Source organism: Lactuca virosa, chromosome 5, assembly GCF_052849685.1.
Source record: "Lactuca virosa cultivar CGN04683 chromosome 5, Lactuca_virosa_CGN04683_v6, whole genome shotgun sequence".
NCBI lineage: Eukaryota > Viridiplantae > Streptophyta > Magnoliopsida > Asterales > Asteraceae > Lactuca > Lactuca virosa.
The window spans coordinates 436,549,138-436,576,056 of NC_136430.1; the positions used below are offsets into that span (position 1 = coordinate 436,549,138).

The 26,919-nt window shown below is 35.5% G+C and overlaps 1 protein-coding gene, 1 long non-coding RNA gene and 1 other non-coding gene across 3 annotated transcripts; all 3 read left to right on the plus strand.

Moving 5' to 3' along the window:
* The first annotated feature begins 294 nt into the window (after positions 1–294).
* On the plus strand, positions 295–6,230 carry LOC145113641 (B3 domain-containing transcription repressor VAL2-like). Its single transcript, XM_079049709.1, has 13 exons — positions 295–565; positions 766–933; positions 1,585–1,666; positions 1,749–1,859; positions 2,091–2,662; positions 3,188–3,290; positions 3,392–3,566; positions 3,669–3,808; positions 3,938–4,135; positions 4,514–4,563; positions 5,008–5,121; positions 5,201–5,262; positions 5,441–6,230. Exons 2-13 carry the CDS (start codon positions 815–817, stop codon positions 6,040–6,042), a joined length of 2,328 nt encoding a protein of 775 aa, XP_078905835.1. The 5' UTR covers positions 295–565; positions 766–814; the 3' UTR covers positions 6,043–6,230.
* A 3,045-nt stretch (positions 6,231–9,275) lies between these two features.
* On the plus strand, positions 9,276–11,637 carry LOC145113642 (uncharacterized). Its single transcript, XR_013710820.1, has 2 exons — positions 9,276–9,606; positions 11,361–11,637. It is a non-coding gene; the product is annotated as an uncharacterized LOC145113642 (long non-coding RNA).
* LOC145118244 (U6 spliceosomal RNA) lies at positions 9,341–9,443 on the plus strand. The gene has a single exon (XR_013713204.1). It is a non-coding gene; the product is annotated as a U6 spliceosomal RNA (small nuclear RNA).
* Positions 11,638–26,919: the final 15,282 nt, after the last annotated feature.

Below are 26,919 nucleotides of genomic sequence, written 5' to 3' on the forward strand. Positions count from 1 at the left end.
GGGGTAAATGTAGACGAAAAAAAAACTCAGTGACCAAATGTGTACAAATCGAAAAATATATTACCCTTTTAAGTCATTATCCCTTTCATCAGCTATATTTATTGTTGATTTATTGGGGGCAAATTTAAAATTGAGAAAGAATAAAGTGACACATGACATAATATTAATTAAAATTTGTATCAGAGTTAATATTAATTAAAATTTGTATCAGAGTGACAAAAAAAAAACTATTCTTTTATTATAATATAGATTGTATGTATTTATTATTCTAACTCATCAAATGAAATTAATACGAAAGATGGAAAAGAAAAGTTTCATAAAAATCCACGAAATCCTCGCTTGCTCTTATAATAATAACATGCCATGAATTTGAATACTTCATGAATTGCCATGAACATTCAATTACAACAAACCCCCAATTTTAAATTACTGTAGAAGTCTTTTCCCCTGATCAAGTTCATCCCAAGCCTTCTTTCATCAAACTGTCGTGCATGCATTTTGTGCATGCCTCTACCAACTCAAATTGTTTCTCTCTATAGTTCATCAAGCAACCGTCAAATTCACAGTAGGTCTTTCAGAATCTGTTACTATTATGTGTGTGCGTGTATGAAAGGGTGCATTTTTATTTAGTCGATCAGCTCCGGTTTTGGAACTTCGATGGTTTTCAGTGCTTTTTGTGATATATTTGTTGTCAAGGGAATTGGGATTTTTTTCCCGATTGATGAATTTTATTAGGGTTTTAAATTGGGGTTTTTGCATGGATAGATATTAGAAGAAGATCTGGAGATTTGGATTAGAGATATTTGAGGGTCAAATGTCGTCGGCGGCGAGGATCTGCATGAACGGATTGTGCGGGGCAACGACGACTTCTCAATGGAAGAGAGGTTGGCCCATGAAAGCCGGCGGTTTTGCTACTCTCTGCTGCGCCTGCGGGTATGCACTTTTTATCCCAATTTTACCCTTCACCTTTTCCCAAATTTATACGATCAGCGTTATGTACAGGTGTTGACATAATTCACAGTCATGAAGGAATTCAGATGTTAAAAATCCCTAATAAAGAACTGAGCTCACTTTTCAAAGCATTGAACTTGTTCTACGTTGCAAACAAATCATCTTTCTTGCAAAATGATACGAAATCCATTTCTAACAAAAGATGCCAAAAAGATTGTTGTTTCTGCATTCACATTTTCAATAATGTCCAAAATTACTCATTTTTGCAATAATTTTCGCCGAAAATCACCCCAATATAGTTTTCATAATTGTATTTACGTTCATGATTCATATCTGAAGGTGGACATTTTCTTATCTTTTCTTGCTTGTATTGATGCCCTATGACAAATACTTTGGATCAAGACTATGTTCTTGTTGATCTTTATCTTTATACAATCATAATTTCTATAGATAATAAAAAAATGATTTTGTTTGGGTTAAGGTATATAATGACATGAGATTTATAACATGGTCTAATCTTGTATCAAGAAGTTGTCCCTATGGTCTTTGTCTATTCATTTATACATCTGGTTTTGTTTACATCAATTGTTTGTGGATTATATTTTTCTTTGATGTGATCTATGTGGAGTACAGCACTGCATATGATAACGTACGCTACTGTGAACGTTTCCACCTTAATGAACCTGGTTGGAGAGAATGCAATTCTTGTGATAAGGTAATTTCAGATTCCACAATTCTTGAAATCTATAAGCCTACATACTGATTATCTGTTCTACTCACCAATTCTTTCATTGTAGCCTGTTCATTGTGGATGCGTTGTTTCAAAATATCTTCATGAATGCCTTGATTTGGGAGGGATATTGTGTATAAAATGCTTAAGAGCCAAGGCAATCCAACCCATAAAGCAGGTAATCTTTTCTTCAACAACCTAAATTATCATGCATTGATACACATTATATAAATATCAAACACAATAACATCTTCTGCCAGTTTGCAACAATATGATGTTCTCTAAACATCTGAAACACCTTTAAGTTTCTAAAGTTTACCTATTTGACCCCTTGAAGATACGATTTAACCCAAATGAACCCAATTTGTGAAAATCTAAAGTTTTGTACTTGATGTCTCAAATCTTTCAGTCGATTGTTAACGAGATTCCAAATGGCTTTGCTCGGTTTTCTGCCACCTGGCAACCCTCCATCTTTGATAAAGGAAAGCTCACACAGTTAACAAGGGAAGGGTTAGAGAAGCATCAACACACATCTTCCACTTCAACCATTGGTCTTCAATTTAGACAAGATGAAAAGACACCCTCTTCTAGTAAAGATGTTGGCTCAAGCTTTCTGAAACCATTAACTTTGCCTTCCATCTTTCCAACCCAATTACCTGATAACAACAAACCAAATTTAGGGTTGAAATCGACATATGAACAATCTTTGGGGTTTGCTTTGAGTTCTTCCATTAGTTCCATACTCCCTACTTATAATGGGGCTGCAGTACAAGAAAAAGTTGGTTTGGTGAAACAAGAGCAAAAACCTCGTCCAAAACCATCAAAATCAGGGGTTAGTGTAAAGTCACAGCCAAACAAAGGGGGGATGGGTGCGGATAATCTAGTTGCTAGACCACCGGCTGAAGGACGGGGACGCGGTCAGTTGCTTCCGAGGTACTGGCCAAAGATCACTGACCAAGAACTTTTGCAAATATCTGGAGAGTATCCTTTCTTAATATTCTTAATATTCACACATACATACATGCATTGATGTTAATGGGACAAGAATTGCAATCTTTTTGCCCCACCCAAAAAGGTGGAACGAGGTGAGAGATAGAATCGCTCCCGATCTCTCATTTGTCAAAAGACGAAAACACCCTCCTCGTCCCTATCATAAAAAAAGCCCTAGAAAGCCTGTGCAGTCCTGTTCCATCATGAAATGTGTAACAAACGCAGTGCGTTTGTTACACATAAATTGATGGGATGGAACGGGACTAGACAAGTTTTCTAGGGTTTTTTTTTTGATGATGCGGACGAGGAGGGCGTTTTCGTCTTTTGACAAACGAGAGATCGAGAGCAAGTCTATGTCTCACCTCGTTCAACCTTTTCGGGTGGGAGGACAAAAAGATTGCAATTCTTGTCCCATTGACATCAATCCCAGTGTAACAAACGAGGTCTCTGAAGATTCTTGTGTGGAGATATGTAAAAAAGAAGTATTTTTTTGTTTCCTTAATGAGATTGTGTTAGCTTGAATTCAAACTGCACTGTTACTCCGTTATTCGAGAAGGTTCTGAGTGCAAGTGATGCTGGTCGAATTGGTCGCTTGGTTCTACCAAAAGCATGTGCTGAAGTGGGTTTACATTCTTGATTCTTCTTTTAATTTTTCCTTAAATTTCTATTATCTGATTGTATTGTAAGCTCAAAGTTACTGATAATGAAATGTTGTTGCAGGCGTATTTTCCGGCTATAGATCAATCGGAAGGTTTACCGATAAAGATCCGGGATATAAAAGGGAAAGAGTGGACATTTCAGTTCAGATTTTGGCCCAATAACAACAGTCGAATGTATGTTTTAGAGGGCGTAACCCCCTGCATACAAAACATGCAATTGCAAGCTGGCGACACTGGTATCCTTTTTCAGTTATCTGTATTCTATAGTTAATTTATTATTATCTTTATGCAATTACAGATATTCATTATTCTCATTAATTTAATTTAATTTTTTGTAGTGATATTTAGTCGGTTAGAACCAGATGATAAACTCATAATAGGATTTCGAAAGGCACCAATTTATGCTGAATCAATAGCTATTCCTAATACTGTTAATGATGGAGCTCTTATATCTACAGGGAATGAAAACTTATCAACAGTAAGTGCTTACACTAGTCCTTTTTTCATTTTTGGTCTCTTGTAGCATCATACTTTCATTTGAAAAGGATCTTTCTGTTCGTTTTACTTCACTTTTGCTTATTGAAATTTACCTTTTTTTTTGGCAAAGAATATCGAGCAGGAAGTGATTCATGAGAAAAAGAAGGCACGAAATATAGGGTCAAAAAGCAAGAGGCTGCACATGCATTGTGAAGATGCAATGGAGCTCAAGTTTACATGGGAAGAAATGCAGGAATTCCTCAGGCCACCTCCTTCTATTAACCCAACAGTTGTCATGATAGAAAATTGTGAATTGGAAGAATACAATGTAAGTATTTCACATAAAGTCGTATTTTAGATCGGGGTAAATGCAAGAAATAGCAATGTACTTTCATTTATTTGTGTATTATAGCATTCTACTTTCATTTATTTTTATTAGAAAATTGTATTTCATTTTTTTTCTTGTTAGGACATTATGCTTTGAAAAATCTATCCAGTTATAGGAGCGAAAATTGCCTTGTATTTGGATGATATTGCTATAATCGGGTGCATTTTTTTTAAAGTTTAAAGTTGTAATAGGAAGAAATAAAAGTATGATGCTGTAATAAACAAATCAATGAAAGTACGTTGCTATTTCTTTCTTTTAACCTTTTTAGATTTTTCAGCTGTTTTATGTTTTGGGTTAATGGTGTGTGGCTTCATTCAGGAGCCACCAGTTTTTGGCAAGAAGACCATATTCACAACAAATGCATCCCGGTAACGTGTTCTTTTATTATTTAGAGCAGTTGAAAACTATTAACAAGCATGGTATAAAATATGGTTAGCATTTGACTCCCAAAGTCAAAATTGACGTTCAAAGTAACACATTTGACTCCCAAAGTCAACATTTAACAGTTTTTCTGTAAAGAATGGTGTATTAGTTATGCAACAAAGTTACCCTTTTTCACCAGTTTATGCAGCTGAGTAGATTTCTGACCAATTTATGTATTTTTACTTGTTACCAATTTTTACAACCAAATTGGTAAAATAATGCTTAAATTGTTATTAAATTAAAAATGGTTGCATAAGAGCCACTTTGTTGAATAAATTGGTTAACAAGTTTAACTTCATCTTGCATAAATAAGCAATTTACCCATCTTTTTAAGTATATAATATATATATATTTCTTTTTGGAATTAATTAATCATAATCGTTCTCTAGGCTACAAGAACAATGGGTTCAGTGTGATAGTTGCTCCAAATGGAGAAAGCTACCTTCAGATGTTCTTATTCCTTCCAAATGGACATGCTCTGATAATGTTTCTGATCCAAACAGGTATGTATCTATCTTATTTGTCCTTTTAATTTTTTAAATATCATCTATGGATTCCAACAATGGATAATATGTGTTCCAGGTGTTCCTGTTCAGCCCCTGAGGAGAGAGGAGATTTGAACCGAATCTTGAGATTTGGCAAGGGTACAAATCCTACTACTCTTTTACACTGTACATGACATGACAAAACAAATTGTACTGTGTTTGGCATGCACCGGACCAAATAGGTCAAAAATTGCAAATACAACCCTAGAAAGCTTATTTATAACAAACACTATATCCTAATCTTTGAAACTTTTGATTTTTACTTATTCTTTTACAGAATCTAAGAAGCGAAAAGTTGCGGAAAATTGTGGGACCCAAGAACCGAAAGTAGAGCCTACCGGATTGGACGCGTTAGCCACGGTTGCAGTATTAGGAGCAAACCCTAATGAAGCGTGCGCCACCACAAGACACCCGCGACATCGACCCGGTTGCAGTTGCATCGTATGCATTCAACCCCCAAGTGGAAAAGGAAACCACAAACCAAACTGCATTTGCAATGTCTGTTCCACAGTAAGGCGGCGTTTCAAAACCCTAATGTTACGTAAGCGGAAACGCCTATTGGAACAGGAATCCGATCAGGCCCGGAAATCAGCCGTTCCGGTTAACATCGGAATGGAATCAGGCGAAGGGATTGGAATTGGAATTGGAACCGGAACTGGAATTGGAACCGAGGTGATTAGCGAGAGTAGCAATAAAGGTCAAGAATTGGATCTGAATTGTGACCCAAAGGAAGAAGAGATGATGCTAGCTTTTACTGCCAGTGCTTCTGACATCCCAACAGAGTGGCATGACATGCTTGCAAAACTTGTACCCAAAGGTACAACCGACATGAAAGAGGAGCCTATTATAACAACCAACAAGGTCATTGAAGGTAGTTGATTCTGGTTCTTGGGTTTAGTTTTTGAAATCGGTTTTCCTAAATATTTGTTTATTTTACCATTTTACCCTACAGTAGTAGGACATCTAGAGCTTTTATGAAACAAGAATCAGTTGGCTTTTCCCTTTTCTTCTTGCTTCTATATGAGTGACGTAACACTTTATAAGTATATATATTCTCTTTAAGTTGATTGCTCGTTGCCTTGTAATTTATTTTTTTACGGGTTATTTTTAAAAGGAAACAAAAAAGCAAATTTAGTTTATCCCGTTTATGCAATTAGTTGGAAATAACTAAACACAATCAAGGACGTGTGAAAAACACTATCCTTAAGGATAATTAGCTTACACTACATCGTTGTTGGGTTCTTAAGGATAATTAGCTTCCATTATTTCGTTGATAGGTTCTAAAACCCTCCAAGGACCTCCTTGAATCTAGAAGATGTAGGCAATGATCCTACACTCTTCTCTAATAAACATGACAAAATGCATTCATTTGTGAAGAAGATGGAACAATAATAAACGAAAATGAAGGCATTAGTCATGTATTTATAGCACAAGTTCCAAAAGTTGCAATGGTTCATAGTTAACCAAAAAAACCACAATCCGGTTTTCCCTCCAAAACTAACTGGAAAATTGTCAACCCAAATTTAATAGAAAATTAGTTGTCCGTTAAATTCTAGGACAAAAAATGAATAGTTTTTTAAATGCTAGTCTTTGATTAATAGTATAATCCCACAACTATATAGCAATTGCCAAGACCCTTAGACCCTCTTCTCTAGTTTTTTTAGAAAGGAAAGGAATGAAGGAATACTAACCTTTCCTTTCATTCTCCTAACTTTTTTTTTCCTCCTCTCCATTTCCCTGCAATCATCCCAAAAATAAAATGAAAGAAATCTTAAAGAATAAGTTTTTTCTGCCCTTCCCAATCTCTTTATTTCTTTCCCTTTCTTTTCTTAAATGAAACTTGAGAACATCCTTCCTTTTCTTTCCTTTCCTTTCATTCTCATCCCCTTCTTAAACAAATCAAGAACACATATTTCCTCTCATTTCCTTCCCTTCCCCCTCCTTAAAAAAACAATTCAAGAACACTCATTTTCTCTCATGTCCTCCCTTTTTCTTCTTTAAAAAAACTCTAGAACAAAATTACTTTTCAACTATTTGAATGAGACTTGAACTAATAAAACTCACAAAAGCTTTCTTTACATACATATGTGGAACTCATTGATAAAACAAGATAACAACCGCACTTCAAATTATGTGATAAATACTATATCCCCCTCTTATGATTTATCACCAGCATACGACTAATTAAGCTTAGATTAAGGTAGCTTTCGCTTTGAACATCAACTAGTGCATACTTTTCAAGAAGCCTAACAAAATCAATGGTAGCTTAAAACATTTAAGCAATGATTCTATAAGTTAGATTCCAAGAAATAACATACATGACTAGTCAATCCATGTTCATGAACAAGGGTGCACTTTTATGGTCATGCTTTAGTCCCAATTTCATGGACACCTACCAAAGCAAAGTAAACATTTGCTCATGCTAGAGCGACACCACTCTTGGTGTCTCCATAGGTGAAACCCGTTTAATTACCAAATGAGTACTTCATTAAGAGTATATAGCTTACACTCAAATGATTACTCATTAGTTTACAAACTAATGTCCAAATTAGTGATCAATAACTTGTGTTTACAACATTGAACCTTTAAATAGATATAAGTCTAAGTGAAAAATGGGTTTATATATATATATATATATATATATATATATATATATATATATATATATATATATATATATATATATATATATATATATATATCTTGTAGTACCAAAGATCATGTTTTTTGAAAAGACCTTTTGTAAACATATTTGTTAAATTTCTACAAGAGCGTATATAAACAACAATAATAATTTCATCAGAAATTATTTGTTTCATACAAGCGTGTCTAAGACTTATATATCTGGATTTACCATCGTAAATATTATTATAAACCCTAGACAAAGTTGTTCACTGTCACCATTCAAGGAGTGGTTGGTATTGGTTGTAACTCCATATGGACCAATGGTGATTTTTTTTCTTTCATTAATAGAATGATATATTGAGATGCAACTTATGATTATGCCTTAAATCTGGCATAAATTAATTTGTGTGAAATATTAATTCAAAATAAAGGACAATTCATGATGTACCTTCACCTGACATGTCATTTTCCAAATTATTTTATGTCACCGTCGATACAAAAAGAAAGAGTCCAAAACAAGATGTTCCAAAATTCGCTGTCCTTTTTCAAACATGAAAATTTTGGTCATTTTGGGTCATGATTTCGTTCCTAATGACCACTTTTGTAAATATGCCATAAAATTTCTTACATCATTTGAAAACTAAGTACATTATTTCAAGCATGAACTTTATGCATCTTTAATTTAATTAAAACAAGTAGTAGGTAAATATAAAACACATCGTAATTCAAAACCAATGCTATCTCATGTTTAACACATTGGTTCCTACATCTAGTGAGTTGAACATTAATCCTCTAAAATAGGTTTAAGTCGAAAGTTATAAATAAATTATAACGATGGGTGATATAAGACGTGTTTATGTCAAAGCCAATAAAAAGATTATGACAATCAATAAACAATTTTCAAACTTAATCTTTAACATCCCTAATTTATGTCTATCGTATTTGAGTTTTTAAGTTGGTTATATTTTTGTACTTTATTCTCATCATAATATTAAAAGATTTCTTGTTGAATGCTTTAATTATGTATCAACAAATGGATAGATCGCTTCTAAGAGTTGTTTATGTATATATCATGTCATATATATCTTCTTATTATTTAACAAAATACATTAATTGAAATTTTTATTAGTGTTAATTATCAATGAATATTAATAATAAATTAACAAATATATGCTGTTACTTTTAATACCCATGTGTCAGTAAAATATTTATAATTATATATTTTGTAAAATATGGTTTTAATATTTCAATAACATAAATTTAACAAATTATATAAAACAAAAATAAAATAAAGATATAGGTTAGAATTCAATAATAAAATTTAAGTTATTTAAAAAAGAAAATTAAAGATATATTTATATATTTAAGAAAAGCTATTCATTTTGTAATTATATAAATTTGTAAATATAAAAGTAACACTTTATTTGATCGGTGAAAATACAAAAGCAGGAATAGTAATAATCTATAGTTAGTTTTGAACTCGCGTCATCCCATATCGACCAGGTGAAGAACCTGATTGTCGTTTATATAGTGAAGCTCTGCAAGCATTATCGTCCCTTCGGGGACATCCGATAAAATTGGAACGATACAGAGAAGATTAGCATGGCCCCTGCGCAAGGATGACACGCACAAATCGAGAAATGGTCCAAATTTTTTTTCCTACCCCTTCTTCGCCGAAACCCTAATTTCCAGTCTAATCTGACAGTGATTTCAACCGGAGTTTGCGGTTTGGACGTTTTTGTCTGATTACTTTTTGTTGAACTACAACATCGTATTGACGAAAACACCAGGGAAGCGGCCATTTACGGATTTGATGAGGTACGCATCAAAATTCGAGTCGAGTCGAGTCTTCGGAAACTATGGGTATTTGAAGTTGTTTTATCAAGTAAACTGCATGTTATGATAATGTTACTTTTGTTAAGTTTAAGCTGTTTCATGAATCTGGTCGACACAGCTTGAAAGAATTTAGCATATTTCATTATACTTCATGTCTAGTGTTTTGTTGTTGCTTCGATATTCTTCTCGCTTTACTGTAACTACATATATATTGGTCTTGAAATTATCTGGTTTGGTTCTTGAATCTTGATCTTGGGGGTTTGTTAATGGATTGATCAGTGCAAAAGTAATTGATCTCTTAACCCTCAACGTAGTTTGTTAATGCTTGTTCTATTATACCTTCATTTGAATTTGATAGGTTTATGTTTTCTGTAGTGATGGGTTTTACTCCATTTTCCTGCAACCTTTTGTCTATATTTGTGGGTTCATTCATATTGGTTGTTAACAAAATAATGACAGGAATAATTAGGTTTAGATGTTGTTCAATCATGTATGTACTCAATTTTATTGCTTAATTAAATGTGCTTAATTAAATGTGCTTAATTTTATTGCTTAATTAAATGTTATTGAGTAAATTAGCGAAGTTTTGTTGATGGTTTTGATGTAATGATGGTTTCCATCTTTAATCTGCATGTTTTGTTGACCTTTGTATTTTTGTTTCCCCTTTTTCACATGTGTCCACTACTTACCCACTGAAACGCTTCTTAAAATTGACAAGACTTCTTTCACGACTTCAACAAGACCATACAAAACAGATGGGAAAAGTACATTGTTATTTCAAAATATACCACCTATTAGTTAAAAATCTATTAATTGATGCAAAATATGCTTGATCCATAATGATAATAAATTTGTCTGGAATCTGTGAAAAATGGAACCAAGGGCATAAATGTCCATAATCTGTTAGTTATGAACTCATTCCAAACAAACATTGTTTCATTAAGAAACTGCCCTTGTCGTGAGTAGATAGATTCTTTTGAAAACTATGCATGACACGATAGGATTAGCTGAAATTGAAGTCCTTTGTTAGTTACACCTTGCTACCCTACTAAAATCCCTCTCAAAAAGCTATCACAAATTGGAAGAATTAGGTCTACAGGGTTGCACTAACATAACAGACACCAGACTCACAACTTTAGTAGACGGATGTAAATACATAAAGCATGGAGAGTTATCATTCCAGTTTTGACATCATGCTATGTGCAGATGGTCAATAATGGCAGCACAGTAACTGCGTTTATATGTGCAGGGGCATATTCGTCTATTTGCTATGCTGTTTTGACATCATTCCATGCTGTTTTTTTTAATGTGTACACATGAAACTATGTGTACGCATGAAACTATGTGTTTATAGAAAATTCGAGCAACTTTAATTTCATAAAGAAACAGTGCAAGGGCATATTGGTCAATTTGCTTTAAATTTAATATGTGTATCATTATATATATTGTTTGCTTTGTGTGTAGGTATGTAACTATGTTTATGTGTAATTCGAGCAAGTTTAACTGATGAAATTAGTTAACTTTCTAAGGTAAAACTTATTTAACTGAGGTTTTAAAACTTTTTACAAACTTTAATTATGATTATATTAATAAAAGAAATATTTTATTAGAGTATAGTTGATTTTTGAATTATTGGTTCCTAAAATAGTCATATTGCTTGGAAGACAACATGTTGCAAGGTCTAACTTCTATTCTTGTTAAATTCCACATTGACAGAAGTGTATGTGACTTTGCAGGCAACCAAAATCAACCCTGGTAAAAAATAAAAAATAGAAACGTAAGTTGTTGTTTGGAAGGAATGAAATCTGTCAAAGGAATTGGAATCTAATGATCGCTTTGATCGGATGGAATGGAATGGACACGGTAATGAAACGAGCAAAGATAATGTAACGACTCATTACATTCCATGATCCTATTTGGCTGGCATGTAGAAATGCAAGTTGTTGAGTTTTAAATGGAAAATTGAAGTTATATTTAAATATATGTAGAGTGTTAACTCTACTATTATGTGAATATATGATTAAAGAAATATTTGTTTTTCAAAATAAAAAGCTAAACATAATAAAAACTCATTAAAACCAAAATAAATACTAATAAAAAAAAACATTTTTTTTAGTTATTTTTAAAGCATAAAATTGAATTTTGGAATGGATTGTAAAACATTTTAAAAAAGATTGTCATTTATCAAAAAATGTATCGATGTTGGTCTTATTTTGTAGAAAATTCTTTTTTATGCATTTTAGTATATTTTGTTTATTTATTTTATAAACATAACATCCAATTAATCCAAAAGTAAAATTTATTAAACCGAATGCCATAGAACGAAATCTCTGATTCCAATTCCAGCATATAGTAAAAGAAACATGATGTTACCATTAGGGTTGAGAGCAGATTCTTCGGCCACTTTTTTCCTTCAAATGAACTCTTAGTGCAGCCACAACATGAAAGATTGCCATAACATATGCTTTAATAGAGATGAATTTTCAAAAGAAATTTGCTTTTAATAAGGAAATTGAAAGTACAATGTTCTAATTGGTAAATTATTCAAAGGAAAATGCCTAGATAAGTAAAAAATGTAAATATTTCTGTAAAAAGATGTCTTTATAAAAAAATATTTTAAAGTAAAACTGTGGTAATAGTAGAAAAAAAACTATAAAAATGCAATGCTTTAGTTAGGATAATTTTTCATAACAAATGTGTTTTTAATAAGAAAACTGAAAGTACAATGCTCTAATTGGTAAATTTTTCAAAGTAAAATTCTTAAAAAAATTTATAAATAATGTCTTGATAAAAGAATATTTTAAAACAAAAAGGCTGCAATCGTAAAAAAGAAAAAAAAAAGCATAATTGAGATGATTTTTCAAAAGAAATTTTCTTTTAATAAGAAAAATTGAAAGTACAATTCTATAATTGGTAAATTTTTCAAAGTAAAATGTCTAGATAAGTAAAATATGTAAAGATTTTGGTAAAAAATTTCTTGATAAAAGAATATTTGAATGTAAAAATATTGTAATAGTAAAACAAAACTAAAAAAAATGCAATGCTTTAATTGAGATGATTTTTTAAAAAAACAAATGTGCTTTTAAGAAGAAAATTTAAAGTGAAATGCCTAGATAATTAAAAAATGTGATGATTTTTGTAAAAAATATATTGACAAAAGAATATTTGAAACTAAAAATGTTTGAATAGTAAAAAAACTAAAAAAAATGTAATGCTTTAATTGGGATGATTTTTGTATAAATGTCTATAAAAGACTATTTGAATGTAAAATTGTTGTAATACGAAAAAAAAAAAAAACTAAAAAGGTGCAATCTCTTTAAATGGGATGAATTTTCAAAAGAAATGTGCTTTGATAGATTTTTCAAACTAAAATGCCATGGTAAGAATTTTTTTGACATTTACAATGTTGTAACAAAAAGAAAACCGAAATTAACGTGTCATGTCGTGTTAACCAGGGGAGGATCTATGTAGGTGCCAGGGGTAGCCCATGGTACCCCTCAAATTTTCAGGCACATATGAATATTTTTGAGATTTTTTTTGGTGTAGTGCAGTTTTTTTGATGTGCTACCTCGAAAATTTACGGGTGCTACTCATGACATTTCGTTCTGGCTCCGCCACTGTCCAAGAGAGGGACTCAATAAGGTCTTATGAAATTATAAAAAGCAGAGAAACAAAAATGACGTCATTGTAGAGCAAAACTTTGAAACATAACATTTCAGACTCCAAAATGACGTCATTGTAGCCCATGGTACCCCTCAATTTTTCACGCAAAGTGGAATTTTTTTGAGATTTTTTTGGTGTAGTGCAGTTTTTTCGATGTGCTACCCCAAAAATTTACGTGTGCTACCCATGACATTTCGTTTTGGCTCCGCCATTGGTGTCAACCCATTTATTTTCGTGTCGAGTTTGTGTCAGGTTTCGGGTTAGGGGTATACCTTAAAATATGTCGTGACATGTAAAATTAAAACATTAAACATATTGAAAGAAAATGATTTGGATAGGTGGAAAGGAAATGTAATAGTTGGGAGGCAGAATGGCTAAATTTATGGTAAGTTTAGTGAGCAAAATGGAATTAATATGAGTTGGAAGGAGAAGTAAGAGATCATGAGGAGGAGGGAATGGTTAAGGGGACTGTGTAATTTGGACGCTAACAGCAAAATTGAAATGAAAGCCTTGCCTAAGACGGTTAAGTGTATTCCACGTTACAAAACGAGTCAACCCAAATGTTTTCTTTTACATATTGTTTTGGTTTTTGGTCATTCTAGTTTATTTAAAATATTCAGAAAACTTACATATAAACGGGTCATTTTCGAGTCATATTCGAGTTGAAATTCTTAACCCTAACTTTACCCGTTTATTTTTCGTGTCGTGTCGTGTCAACCCGTTTAATTAAACGGGTTGAAATATCTTTCCCAAACCCGTTTATTTTGTGTCAATTTCGTGTCGGGTTTTGTGTCGTGTCAGTTTTTGCCACGTCTAATTAGAAGATTTTTCAAAATAAAATGATGTAGAATGCAATGCTATAAATCGTAGATTTTTCAAGTAACATGCCTTTATTAGAAAAAATTGATAGATTTTTCAAAGTAACATGACATTATAAGAAAAAAAAATGCAAGTTACAATGCAATAACAGAAAGAAAATTGAAAAGTGCGATGCTATAAACATGTTGATTTTTCAAAGGTAAATATACTTATAATAATAAAACTGAAAATGCAATGCAATAATTCATAGATTTTTCAAAGTTGTGGTAAAAAGAAACATATTGAAAGTGCAACGCTAAAATGGGGTTGATTTTTCAACAGGATATGTGCTTAAAATAAGAAAAGTGAAAGTACAATGCTACAACTGATAGATTTTTCAAAGTAAAATGACTTGATAATGAAATTTTTTGAATGTTTTAATGTTGTAACATTAAGAAAAAAGCAATGCTATAAATGAGTTGAGTTTTCAAGGGTAAATGTTCTTATAAGAAAAAAAACTGTAAATACAATGCTATAATTGTTAGATTTTTCAAAGTAAAATGCCTTGATAATAAAAAAAATTTGATAGATTAAAGTAAAATGACTTAATGTGACATCCCCAATTTCACGGCCAGAAAAAACCGATTTGTTTATGCTTTATTTGAAAATCAGAGTATCATTTTAAAGAAAAGGTTGCGGAATTTGTTCCCAAAAATATGATAAATATTTTATCAAAGCATTTCCGAAAAAATGTATTTTCATTATATTAAAACTTTGGGATGTCATCGTCAATACAGAAACATAAGCATAAACAGACCTTACATTCATTTACACTAGTGATTTACATCTCCTTTAAACTTACAGTGTAATGTGTCTTCGTATCAATACCTGTGATACAAATAAACAAATAAACTAAGTGGGTCAGGTTGGGAAACCTGGTGAGTACATGGGGTTTTCAACCCATAATAATATAATTATTATGTTTAATCATCAAACAATCAACCCAATTACCCATCCCCATTGTCTTCTTTAATATTAAGGATCTACCCTAAGAATCATCTATCATTCATTCATTCATTCCTAAGGATCTTCCTAAGGAAATGAGCACGAAGTCCATCGCTGCCAGGGTTTATCTAACAGGCACTAAATCCATAGCTGCCAGGTTTTTTAAATTACAACTGGTGAACACGTAGTTCAAAGGTTAGGCACAACTGCCAATATTATCCTTTAGGCGCAGCTGCCAGGATATTTAGAGTACATCTGGTGAACAATTAGTTCAAAAACACCTACAGGTTGCGAGCCTGCTAGCGCTCCAATGGACTGTCTAGAATAGTCTGTGGTCGTTATCTATACTCCGCTAGATGACTGGATCATCGTAAACATCGAGACCTCTCATCATTTTATCACACATCAACTATTTCATCTACCCATGTTTTACCCAACATTTTCGTAGATATAAAATACATATACAGTTTAAATCATTTAAAACATGTATAAATCGTTCATCCAACATAGATATCAAGAACACATAATATACACACATAGCACGTAATTTATATTAAATACTTCATATCTATGTGTAAGATGAAAGTAACTATGAAATCACCTTAGTAGCGTGATTTGATAGAATCTAACTAGAAACGGTCAGCGGTTTGTGATCGTCGGGCTTAGGATAAGGAATGCTTCAGCAAATGAGAGAAAGAAAGAAGGTTTGGTGTAAGGAATGAAAGGGTCGAACTTGCTATCTATAGGCTGTTCTGGCCCATTCACGTCGTGAAATACCTATGTTCACGTCGTGAACTTCCATGAGTCATCCCGTAGCCTTACCACGTGTTTTCTAGCCTCGATTAGTGTCCTTGACTAGTTTCACGTCGTGGACTTAACGCGGCTAGGGTTTCTGCCATGTGTCATGCCCTCAGACAGCTACATCTTCGGAAGCTCATAACTTTTGCATACGAACTCCGTGTTTGACGTTCTTTATATCCACACGTAGGTGGAGACGTACTCTACAACTTTCGTTTAGATCACTAAGGCTAAAAAGTACTTTATCGTAAACTCACTTTTTACAATTCCCGATGTCGTACCGATTTTGCCGTAAAATTTCGTCAGGTCATAACTTCTTCGTTATAACTCGGATTTTAGTGTTCTTTATATGTACAGAATCCTTGTGACATATACTATAACTTAGTTAAGATTATTTATTGTAAATAATCTTCTATCAAAAAGTCGTTTTTGACGCGTATTGTCTCTAAATTAACTAGCCCGAATCTGTGGGCGTTACATTTAATAAGATTAAAAAAAAAGTTGTAATGTTGTAACTAAAAGAAAACAATTGAGTTGATTTTTCAAAGAGACATGTGCTTATAATTGATAGATTTTTCAAAGGAAATTTCCTTTATAAAAAAATGATAAAATTTTCAAGTAAAAAGATTTGATAAGACTTTTTAGACTTGATAAAATAAAATGCGAAAAGTTGATAAAGACTTTTAGAGTAAAAAGATTTGGTAAGACTTTTTAGACTTGGAATTGGTAGATTTTTCTAAGTAAAAAGTTGTAATTATGGATTGTTCAAAAAAATAAAGTGCTTTGATGAGCAAAAAACCAAGATAAATTGTCTAAAATAAAATCTCGTGATAAGAAAAAAGTTGATAGACCTTTTAGACTTTGATAAAATAAAATATAAAAGTACTAATGTTGAACAAAAAGAAAACTGCAAAATGTAATGCTATAAAATGCTGTGAAAGAAAAAAAAAATAGTTTCTTCAAAATAAAATCTGTAGATACGAAAAAAATTTCAATGAAAATTTCAAAATAACATGCCTTGATGAGAAAAGAATTATTATTTTTTCAAAGTAAAAAAATTAGATAGATTTTTACAAGTAAAGTGACTTGATACGATAAAATGCATTGATAGCAAAAACGTGCAATAATATAGATGGAAATTTTTTTGAAATAAAATGCGCTAACAAGAATTTTTAATAAAATGTCTTGATAAAAAAATATTTGAAAGTAAAAATATTGTAATAGAAAAAAAATCTTAAAAAGTGCAATGTTCTAATTGGGATGATTTTTTCAAATGGAAATGTTTTTTATTAATATAACTTAAAGTAAAATGTTGTAACCGGTACAAAGGAAAATCTGCTTTTAATAATAAAACTAAAGCTACAATGCTATAACCGGTAAATAGCTAAAAGTCGAAGGCTTAGATATGTAAAAAAATGTAAAGTTTTTTTATAAAAACTTTGTCTTGATATAAGAATATTTGAAATTAAAAATTTTATAAAGGAGATAAAAAACTAAAAAAGTGAAAAGTTGTAATTGGGATGATTTTCAAAGAAAAAACGCACATTTAATAAGAAAACTGAAAGTACAAGGCTATAATAGGCAAAATTTTCAAAGTAAAATGCCTAGATAATAAAAAATGCATAAATTTTTGTAAAAAATGTCTTGACAAAAGAATTAATTGCAAGTAAAAATCATGTAATAGTATAATTGGTAAAATTTTCAAAGTAAAATGCCATAGATAAGTAAAAAAAATTTGTAAAAAATGTCTTGATAAAAAAACTACAAAAAAAGCAATGCTTTAATTGGGATGAATTTTCAAAACAAATGTGCTTTTATTAAAAAAAAAATTTGAAAATACAATGCTATAATTTGTAAAATTTTCAAAGTAAAATGCTTAGATATATAAAAAATGTAAAGATTTTTTTAAAAAATGTTTTCATAAAAAAATATCTAAAAGTAAACATGTTTTATTAGAAAAAAAACTAAAAAATGAAATGCTTTAATTGAGATGCTTTTTCAAAAGAAATGTGCTTTTATTAAGAAAACAAAAAGTAAAATGCCGAAATAAGTAAAAAATGTAAAGATTTTTGTAAAAAAATGTTTAGATAAAAAATAATCTGAAAGTAAACATGTTTTATTAGAAAAAAACTAAAAAAATGCAAATGCTTTAATTGGGAAGATTTTATAAAAAGAAATGTACTTTTATTTAGAAAACAGAAAGTACAATGATGTAATTGGTAAAATTTTCAAAGTAAAATGCTTAAATAAGTAAAAAATGTAAAGATGTTTGTAAAAGATATCACGATAAAAAATATCTGAAAGTAACATGTTTTATTAGCAAAAAAACAAAAAAAAACTGCAATGCATAAAGTAAGATGTATTTTCAAAAGAAATGTGCTTTTATTAAGAAAACTGAAAGTAAAATACTATAATTGGTAAATTTTTGAAAGTAAAATGCCATGATAAGTAAAAAATGTAAAAAGTTTTGTAAAAAATATCTTGATAAAAAAATATCTGAATGTAAAAATAGTTTTTAGAAAAAAGAAAAACTAAAAAAAAATGCAATGCTTTAATTAGGATGATTTTTTAAAAGAAATGTGCTTTTATTTAGAAAACAGAAAGTACAATGCTAAAATTGGTAAATTTTTGAAAGTAAAATGCCTAGATAAGTAAAAAATGTAAAGATTTTTATAAAAAAATGTCTTGATAAAAAAATATTTGAAAGTAAACATGTTTTATTAGGAAAAAAACTAAAAAAAATGCAATGCTTTTTGGGATGATTTCTGAAAAGAAATATGTTTTTATTAAGAAAACAGAAAGTGTGGACACCTTAAAAAAATTGAATCATGGATCATTTAAAAAAAATTTCTAATTTTTTTTCTCTCTAATATAGTATTATGCTCTATTTTATGATTTGTACTTTTTTTAAATTTTTTTCAAATTTTTTAAGGTGTCCTCTCGAATCATCTCTCTCTCTCTCTGTCTCTCTCTCTCTCTCTCTCTATATATATATATATATATATATATATATATATATATATATATATATATATATATATATACAGAGAGAGAGAGAGAGAAAGAGAGAGAGAGAGAGAGAGGAAACTGGAAGACGCGCCACGTCTTATGATCAACGTTGATTTCAATTTCTATGTAGCACACTACTACACTGAAACTTTGAAAAACCATAGTTTCCTTAAACGAAGTCAGATTTTGGACGTTTTTTATATGCACACTCTCACTTTTACGATTACTGCAACGTTTGATTAGTTTACTTAGGCTTATAAGCAACCTATTTCTGATTCGTATTTTACGATGCACTTTACCATAAAGCACTGAACGTAAAATTTCAAACATCGTAACTTCTTCAAACAATCGTAACTTCTTCAAACGAAGCCATATTTTAGCGTTCCTTATATGTACTGAATCATCATCGCGGCTACTACAACTTAATCAAGATTATTTATCCTAAATAATCCTCTACCATAACGTTATTTTATCGCTTAGTAAAAAAATGACCTTTATAGTCTTGTAACGCGCACGCTAACAATTATTGAAACATCCAAAAAATACAGTCCAAAAATTTCGTTTTAAAATCATTTAAGAAAACCATAATTCATCAAACATCACAATAAAGATCATAAGTCATGTATCTCAAATCATCATAACAAAATACTGTATCAAAATCATGTGTTAAAATATCAGAGTGAAAACATCCCAAGCTAAACAAATTGTAACACCCAGAATCAGAAAGACCAAGAAAAGAAAGGAAAAGCTCTAAGTCATGAGTCAACTCGTCGAGTCCAGGAAGGAACTCGACGAGTCGGAGCGGGATCCGGGGTATAAAGTAAGTGACCGACTCGGCGAGTCGGCTAGTGGACTCGACGAGTCTGGTCTGGGCGAGAAAAACCCTAATCCCGGGGGTTGTGCCCTATTTAAAGAACATTACATCCCTTCCCAGCCTCTTTACTCCCCTTTTGAGATCCAGAGACCCTAAATCGTGAGTGAGAGCCCTTGGAAGCAATTTAGAGCCTAGATAAGTGATTTTGGTGGAAAAGGGGCTTGAAGATCAAGAGGCTTGCTGCAAAGGAGTGGTGTAGATCCGAGATCTACTTCAGTTGGAGCATATATTGGAGGTAATAAGCTGTTGCTTTGGCTTTATTGCAAATAGATCTATCCTATGTTTGAGATTTGGGGCATTTTGGGCATGATTGAGATCTATGTCGAGTTAGAGGCCTAGATCTGAGGTTGCTACCTCAGATCTAGACTTATGATGGTCCAAAAGGTCATAAAGTTTATGTCAATAAGTTATGGGTGAAGCCCCTTTGCCATAAACCCTAGCCCTAGAGTGTTTTGGGCCTTTAACTCCTTGGTTTCACGTAAAGTTTGCAACTTTACGTGGGGGATAGACTGTAGAAGAGTGGATCTATGGATTGGAGCTCCTGCATGGCTCGAAAAGCCACTGTATGGATTGAGAACTGGAGAGACTCGGCGAGTCACATGGGTGTACTCGACGAGTTGTATGAATATGTGCATGGGATCGGCGAGTTGGAAGAACAACTCGACGAGTCTGTTGAAGATTGCCTAGGACTCGGCGAGTCTGTTCTTGGACTCGACGAGTCAGGTCGCAGAACCCCCAACCTCTTCTGGTTAAGACGCAGACCAGTAAGTTGAGCGGTGGCTCAGTGAGTTGGACAGGATGGGACTCAGAGATCGTTGAACTCGACGAGTCCTGGGGTGACTCGGCGAGTTGGGTCGTATTTTGAGAGCTTCTGAGTTTAAGGACTCGGCGAGTCTTCGGGTTGACTCGGCGAGTCGAGTCAACTGGAAGGTTGACTTTGACCAGGACTTTGACTTTAACCAGAGTTGACTTAGTTTGACTTCTAGAGTTCAGTTTGGAACTAAGTGTTATATTGATAATAGTAGCTCGGGGAGCTAGTGGAGCAGCGGTTCAGAGAGTTGTCGGACAACAGCCAGAGGGTTATCAGCAAAATTCAGCAGTGCAGGTGAGTTTCCCTTTGTATGGATGGGTCTACGGCCACAATGCCGGCCCATGTAGTTATGAGTAGGAAGACCCGGGGGTTAGCCCTAGGCACAGTATGCTAGTATGACATTCGGGACTAAGGTCCAATGTTAGCGGGCGGGTGCCCAAGGAATGGATTGTATGATAGTTATACTTGTTGTCTGTGTGATACATGTATGTGCCTGGTAGGGAGGTGAGTGTGGGCGAGGTCCCGCATCTCACCAATAGCAGAGTGTGGACGGTGTTCCATACCTCATTAGCAGCAGAGTAGGGGCGAGGCCCAAGTTAGGAAAAGAGTGAGTGTGGGCTGGGCCCGTATCTCACTATCAGTAGGAGTGTGGACAGGGTTCCATGATTCATCAGTAGCAGGACATGGGCGAGGCCCAAGATAGGCGAGGCCTTAGTACAGTAATCCAGTAGAGTATGTTAGTTATGTGTTGTGATATGATTGTATGCTAGTATATGTTAGCGGGCGGGGCCCGGAGACAGGCGGGGCCTAAGGAAAATAGATCTGTACGCCGAGCGGGGCTCGAAGCCAGGCGGGGCCTGGTGACGGACGGGGTCCGATAGCGGGCGAGGCCCAATGCAGCGGGCGAGAGCCCAGTATGTGGTTATGTGCTCAGTATTATGTATAGCATGTATGGATCAGTAGATATGTATGGTATGCGGTAGGTTGGGGAACTCACTAAGCTTCGTGCTTACGGTTTTCAATTTTGGTTTCAGGTATTCAGTTTTCAGAAGAGCAGCTCGGAAGGGTTGCAGTGCACACACCACGACAAGTTAGCCTGGGATGTTTACTCTGATAATTAAACAAGTGTTTTGGAAATGAAACTATGATTTGTCATATAAACCCTTTTAGTATATTTGAATGACTTAACGCTATGAATCAGTAATGTTTTTAAAAGAAATTTTTGGACTCGAAATTTGGGATGTTACACAAATGGTGTGTGCACTACAATCATCCCGAGCTCCTCCTTTGAAAACCAAAGTTCCTGAAACCAAAACTGAAAACTGTAAGCACGAAGCTTAGTGAGTCTCCCCAATCTACCACACACCATACTCATGTCCCACAAACACATCGTGGGCCCCGCCCTGCTACATCGGGCCCCGCCCGGCATCGAGCAAGGCTCGGTATACACATGATCATATCAACAATTACATAAACATAATCGCATAATCATAAGCATATAAACATCACATTGGGCCTCACCCTTGGGCCCCGCCCGGCATTGGCCTAACCTAGCATCGGGCCCCGCCCGGCATCCGACCGCTTCGGGCATCGGGCCCCGCCCGACATCGGACCAAAGTCCGGTATTCATATAACTTATCATCAAGCATATAACAAACACGTAACATAAACATAACTTGGGCCTAGCTCACTACATCGTTCCTCGCCCGACATTGAATCGAAGTCCGGCATCGGGCCCCGCCCGGCATCGAGCAAAGCTCGGTATACATAAGCATATCAACATATACATATAAACATAAACACATAACATAAACATTTAAACATTCCTCGGGCCCCGCCCGACATCGGACCGAAGTCCGAAAACATACAACAGACACATGCAAGAATCACGAAGAAATCAAGCATACAAACATTCCTCGGGCTTACCCCGACATCGGATCGAAATCCGGAAAAGCATATAAACCTGCATCGGGCCCCGCCCAGCATCGGACCGTAGTTCGAAACTACCACTAACTAAACGGGCCGGCCTTGGTGCCTTAGACCCGTTCCTACTGGAAGAGGACTCACCTCACACTGTTGAAGTCCCGCAGACAAAACCCTAGGTGCTGGATGACAGATTCCTGAATCTGTCACATCAAAATAACACCCAATTAATAATTGGGTCCCAACACATATCCATAAGTCCATGCTTGGGGTAAAAGACTACTTACCCCTAACTTAGCTTGATTCAAGCCCAATGCCCAATCCAAAGGCCCAAAAGTCTAATAATGAACCAAGGCCCAACTATGGCCCAATTTTCCAAATTGGGCCCAAGCCTCTACATGGTCTTGCCTTAAGGCCCAATCATTTATTCTTGGTCCAACACTTGACACTCTGATGGTCCAATATCTCATAATCATCAAGTCCCAGTTATGGCCCATCTATGGCCTAATTTGGCCCAAGCCTGTACAATGGGCCTTATCCTAAAGCCCAATCCAAATATTCTAGTCCATATGCTTGTTCTTGGATGGCCCATCAGTAGCACATTAGGAAGGCCCAACTCAAGGCCCAAGTGAAATTAGGGTTTTCACATGAAATGACGATTAGGGTTAAGTGTTTCCCACTTAACCCATTAAGGACTTAATCCATTAAGTCCATCAATCTACTAGGTCAATCAAATAGTGTAATTGGGCATAATTCACACTTCAATCCACTGGTCCAAACGCGGGTCCTGGCAATCCAAAACTAATATTTTCTAAAATTAGGGTTTTCTAAACCCTAATTAGGGTTTCTAACCCAAACACAAACCAACTAAGTCCGAGATTAAGCTATTGGGCTAATTAGGGTTCCACTAGGCCAGGCACCACCCAATGTCACCTCGGGCAATGGTGGTCGGCGGCGGCTCACGGCGGCAACCACCACCTCACGGCGGTGGTGGTGGTTTTTCCCTCGACCCTTCCGCCAAAATGCTTAACAAGTCCCATATTTCTACTAAACACTCGCACACCATAACATACGCGTACAACCACTGCCATATGGCGGCTAGTGGTGGCGAAACGGTGGCAGAAAACGACAGCCACCATGGTGGTGTGCCTTACCTCCGGCCAACAATTTTTTTACGAACTCCAGCAACATCACACGTAATATACGACGAGAACAACAGCCCTCAGCCACCACCTGATGGCTAACGTAGCCGGAAAACACAAAACAGTAGCCAAAGCCACCGACAGCAGCAACAACGCGTCTATCGTCGATCGTTCAGAGAGGGACGGAGGAGGGAGAGAAGTTAATCATACCGAGGATCTTCCGTCGCACACGAGCCGTATCCCGCAGTTCATAACTTCCTCCTTCGATCTCGGTGGTTTCTCCGGCAGTTTCTGTTGTCTCCGGCAGGAGGGGTCGCGATGGCGTCCTTCATCGACATTGCAGCGGCGGCGGTCGGACCTGCTTGCAGGCGGCGCTGAGAAAGCTTCCAAGAACGGTGGTGGCGGCTGTGAGGCTCTCATGAGGGTGGCGGTTGCTGAAAGGTGCCCTTAGGGTTAGGGTTACTCGGCTTCTCTTCATGAAACGGGAAAGGATGAGCACCGGGTCTAAACCCATGTCCCATCCAAACATTTGTCCAATATGTCAATATTAGTCCCTCCACCCAAAATCTTTTTCAATTTAAATCCGGGATTTAGCCCTTTAGCCCCTGTCTCCAAAAGTCCTTTCATAATAGGTCGCGAAATTACCAATCAGCCCCCCTAAGCCTTCAAATTTTTTCAATTTAAGTCCATTAATTACCAAACGCACCCTGACTTCTGTAATCATTTTCAAATTAAATCCATAACTTACACTTTTAACCCCCAACTTCTAAAATTGTAACAATTAACCCTCGAGACCAACACCTTACTATATTATTATTGATTTTAGGGCTACTATTATTCATGAATTTGTCTATTTATTTATTTAATAAACGGGGCGTTACAACTCTCCCACACTTAAATTAGATTTCGTCCTCGAAATCATTCCTTACCATTCCTTACATGCCAAACCACTCAAGTAACATGGCCACAATCTTGAGCACACCCTAGCCTTCCCCAGGGTAACCGTGACCAACCTTCGCAAGGCCCTAAAATCCGCAGATGAGCGAGTTCCTTGCAACAAGATCACATCTACTCCTTTTGAAATCTGCAGTCTCGAAGTTCCCACTAGAAAACAGAATCACTGACCCAATTATCCTTGTAGATCAATTATACTTGGCCAAGGCTCAGATAATCCCGCTGTGAGTGGCTTAGCATAACCCAAGCTATCTGTGACTCTATCCATACATGAAATCCCCAAAATACCATTACTGCTTGAGACACTGAAACTGTATGAAGCACTGAACTTCCTGAAACACTGAACTGTCTGAAACAGTATGCTGCGCCCTGGCTGCCTTGCAAAATCTACCAAGACCTCCCTGGTCTCAATTTCTTCACCAGTTGTCTGAAATGTCGGGTTCCGGCCCAGTTGCGGAGCCAAAGGACTCCCACGTGGTCGCTCCATACGATTTCCGAACGAAACCCTTGTCTGTCAATAGTTGTCAATAGTTATCTTGCCACTATCGCTCTAACACCCTCCTGATCCAACCGAAAGGGTCCATACGGCGAGTCCTGACGTTACCAAATCCAAGGCTAAAAGTGATTGCTACATGGCCAAGGGTAGCCTTATATCACAAACGACCTTGAACGGTCCAACGCTTCCTTGATCCCCTGACTGCAGTGATGTTCCTACGGTCTTATCACTGGCTCAAATAGGTCCAATTCATCTGGGGAAATCCATAAGCCAAATTTTGGATTTGCCATGCCCTCACTGCTACACCCGAACTAGGGGGGGGGGTACTACTGATCCTTCGGCGTTCCAACACACTCATGCTATCTACCAATCTACTGAATGCTACAGCTACACCCGCAGACTTACAACACTCTAACACTATCTGCCAACCTTGTGAATGCTACGGCTACACCCGCAGGCTTACAACACTTCCCACTCTATCTGCTAACCTTGTGAATGCTACGGCTACACCCGCAGACTTACAACACTTCCCACATTATCTGCTAACCTTGTGAATGCTACGACTACACCCGCAGACTTACAACACTTTCCACACTATTTGCTAACCTTATGAATGCTACGGCTACACCCGTAGACTTACAACACTTCCCTCACTATCTGGCTGCTAGTGAATGCTACGGCTACCCAACAGTCTTACAACACTTTCCACGTTGTCTCGCTACTGGTGAATGCTACGGCTATCCCGCAGTCTTACAACACTTTCCACACTATCTTAATCACTGATTACTAATCCGAACACATCCAACGTCGAGCATACACACGACCTAACATCCAAACTGAACCCATGTCCTGACTGGAATCCCCAACCTGATTCCCCGAAGCCGACTATCAAACAGTCCGAGAACACGATCTCATCATTGGCAAGTTTTCCGAGCTTCCAACTCACACTCCTCTTATTCCATACCTCCGCTTGGGCTGTCTTTCTTCCTGACAATGATGCGAAACTTAAACCAATTTCAAAACTGCTCCTGCTTTTGAATCCCTAGACGATTCTCCCCCGCTTTGATTCAACTAACATCTTACAACATACCATACTGGAAGGATTCTCAATCCTTCTTACCATCCGATGACCAATCTGTTGGAAACCACGCTTACCATTGCTAGTGTTTCAATACTTTCCAATCCAAAAGATCACACAACCTCCAAGAACCCGATGAATACTTCCGGAATCCACAATTAGGGAAATAACATTCCGCTACCCACTAATAATTCTCGGTATGCAATTGGCATATGACATCTCTCGTAAATATATTTCAAACACAAACAGAGGATAACCCAGAGTTACACTTACTCAAACCCTTGGAACGAAAGGCTCCACCGTGCAGTTTCCCGCAAGTTCCGCACCGAATCTGGCCCTGCTGGCCTCTCAAAAGCTAATCCTAAATCTTGGGTCTCCTCCCGAGACCCTTCAGTATAAGCAACTGATCTGATTCCCTCTTACCAATGTGCTCCAAGTCCATATCTCGTTCTCGAGCTCTAGAAGTCATATCATTCAGGGTCTTGCACCACGAGATACTCACGATCTTCCTGCTATCATTCTGCAGTATGTCATGATACCTTACCTTCTTCGTTTCCTCATCTGCTGCATACTGCGGTACCAAATAAGCTCCCTCCCGAGTCTTGGCAGTGATCTCTGCCACAGCCTCAATAGTTTAGCGGAGATCTACTAACTCTTGCGCCAACTGCTGCGCCTCAGTCGTCTGGGCAAACTCTGCCCGGAATCTGATCGAAAAGTCATCCCATGACATAGCATCGACCGCAT

Excerpts from the sequence above, each read along its gene's own strand:
- LOC145113641 (XM_079049709.1), top strand. The coding sequence starts at position 815 with ATGTCGTCGGCGGCGAGGATCTGCATGAACGGATTGTGCGGGGCAACG. Across the intron at positions 3,809-3,937 it reads GGAATGAAAACTTATCAACA|AATATCGAGCAGGAAGTGAT; the intron begins GTAAGTGCTTAC and ends TTTTTGGCAAAG. Across the intron at positions 4,136-4,513 it reads GTGAATTGGAAGAATACAAT|GAGCCACCAGTTTTTGGCAA; the intron begins GTAAGTATTTCA and ends GGCTTCATTCAG.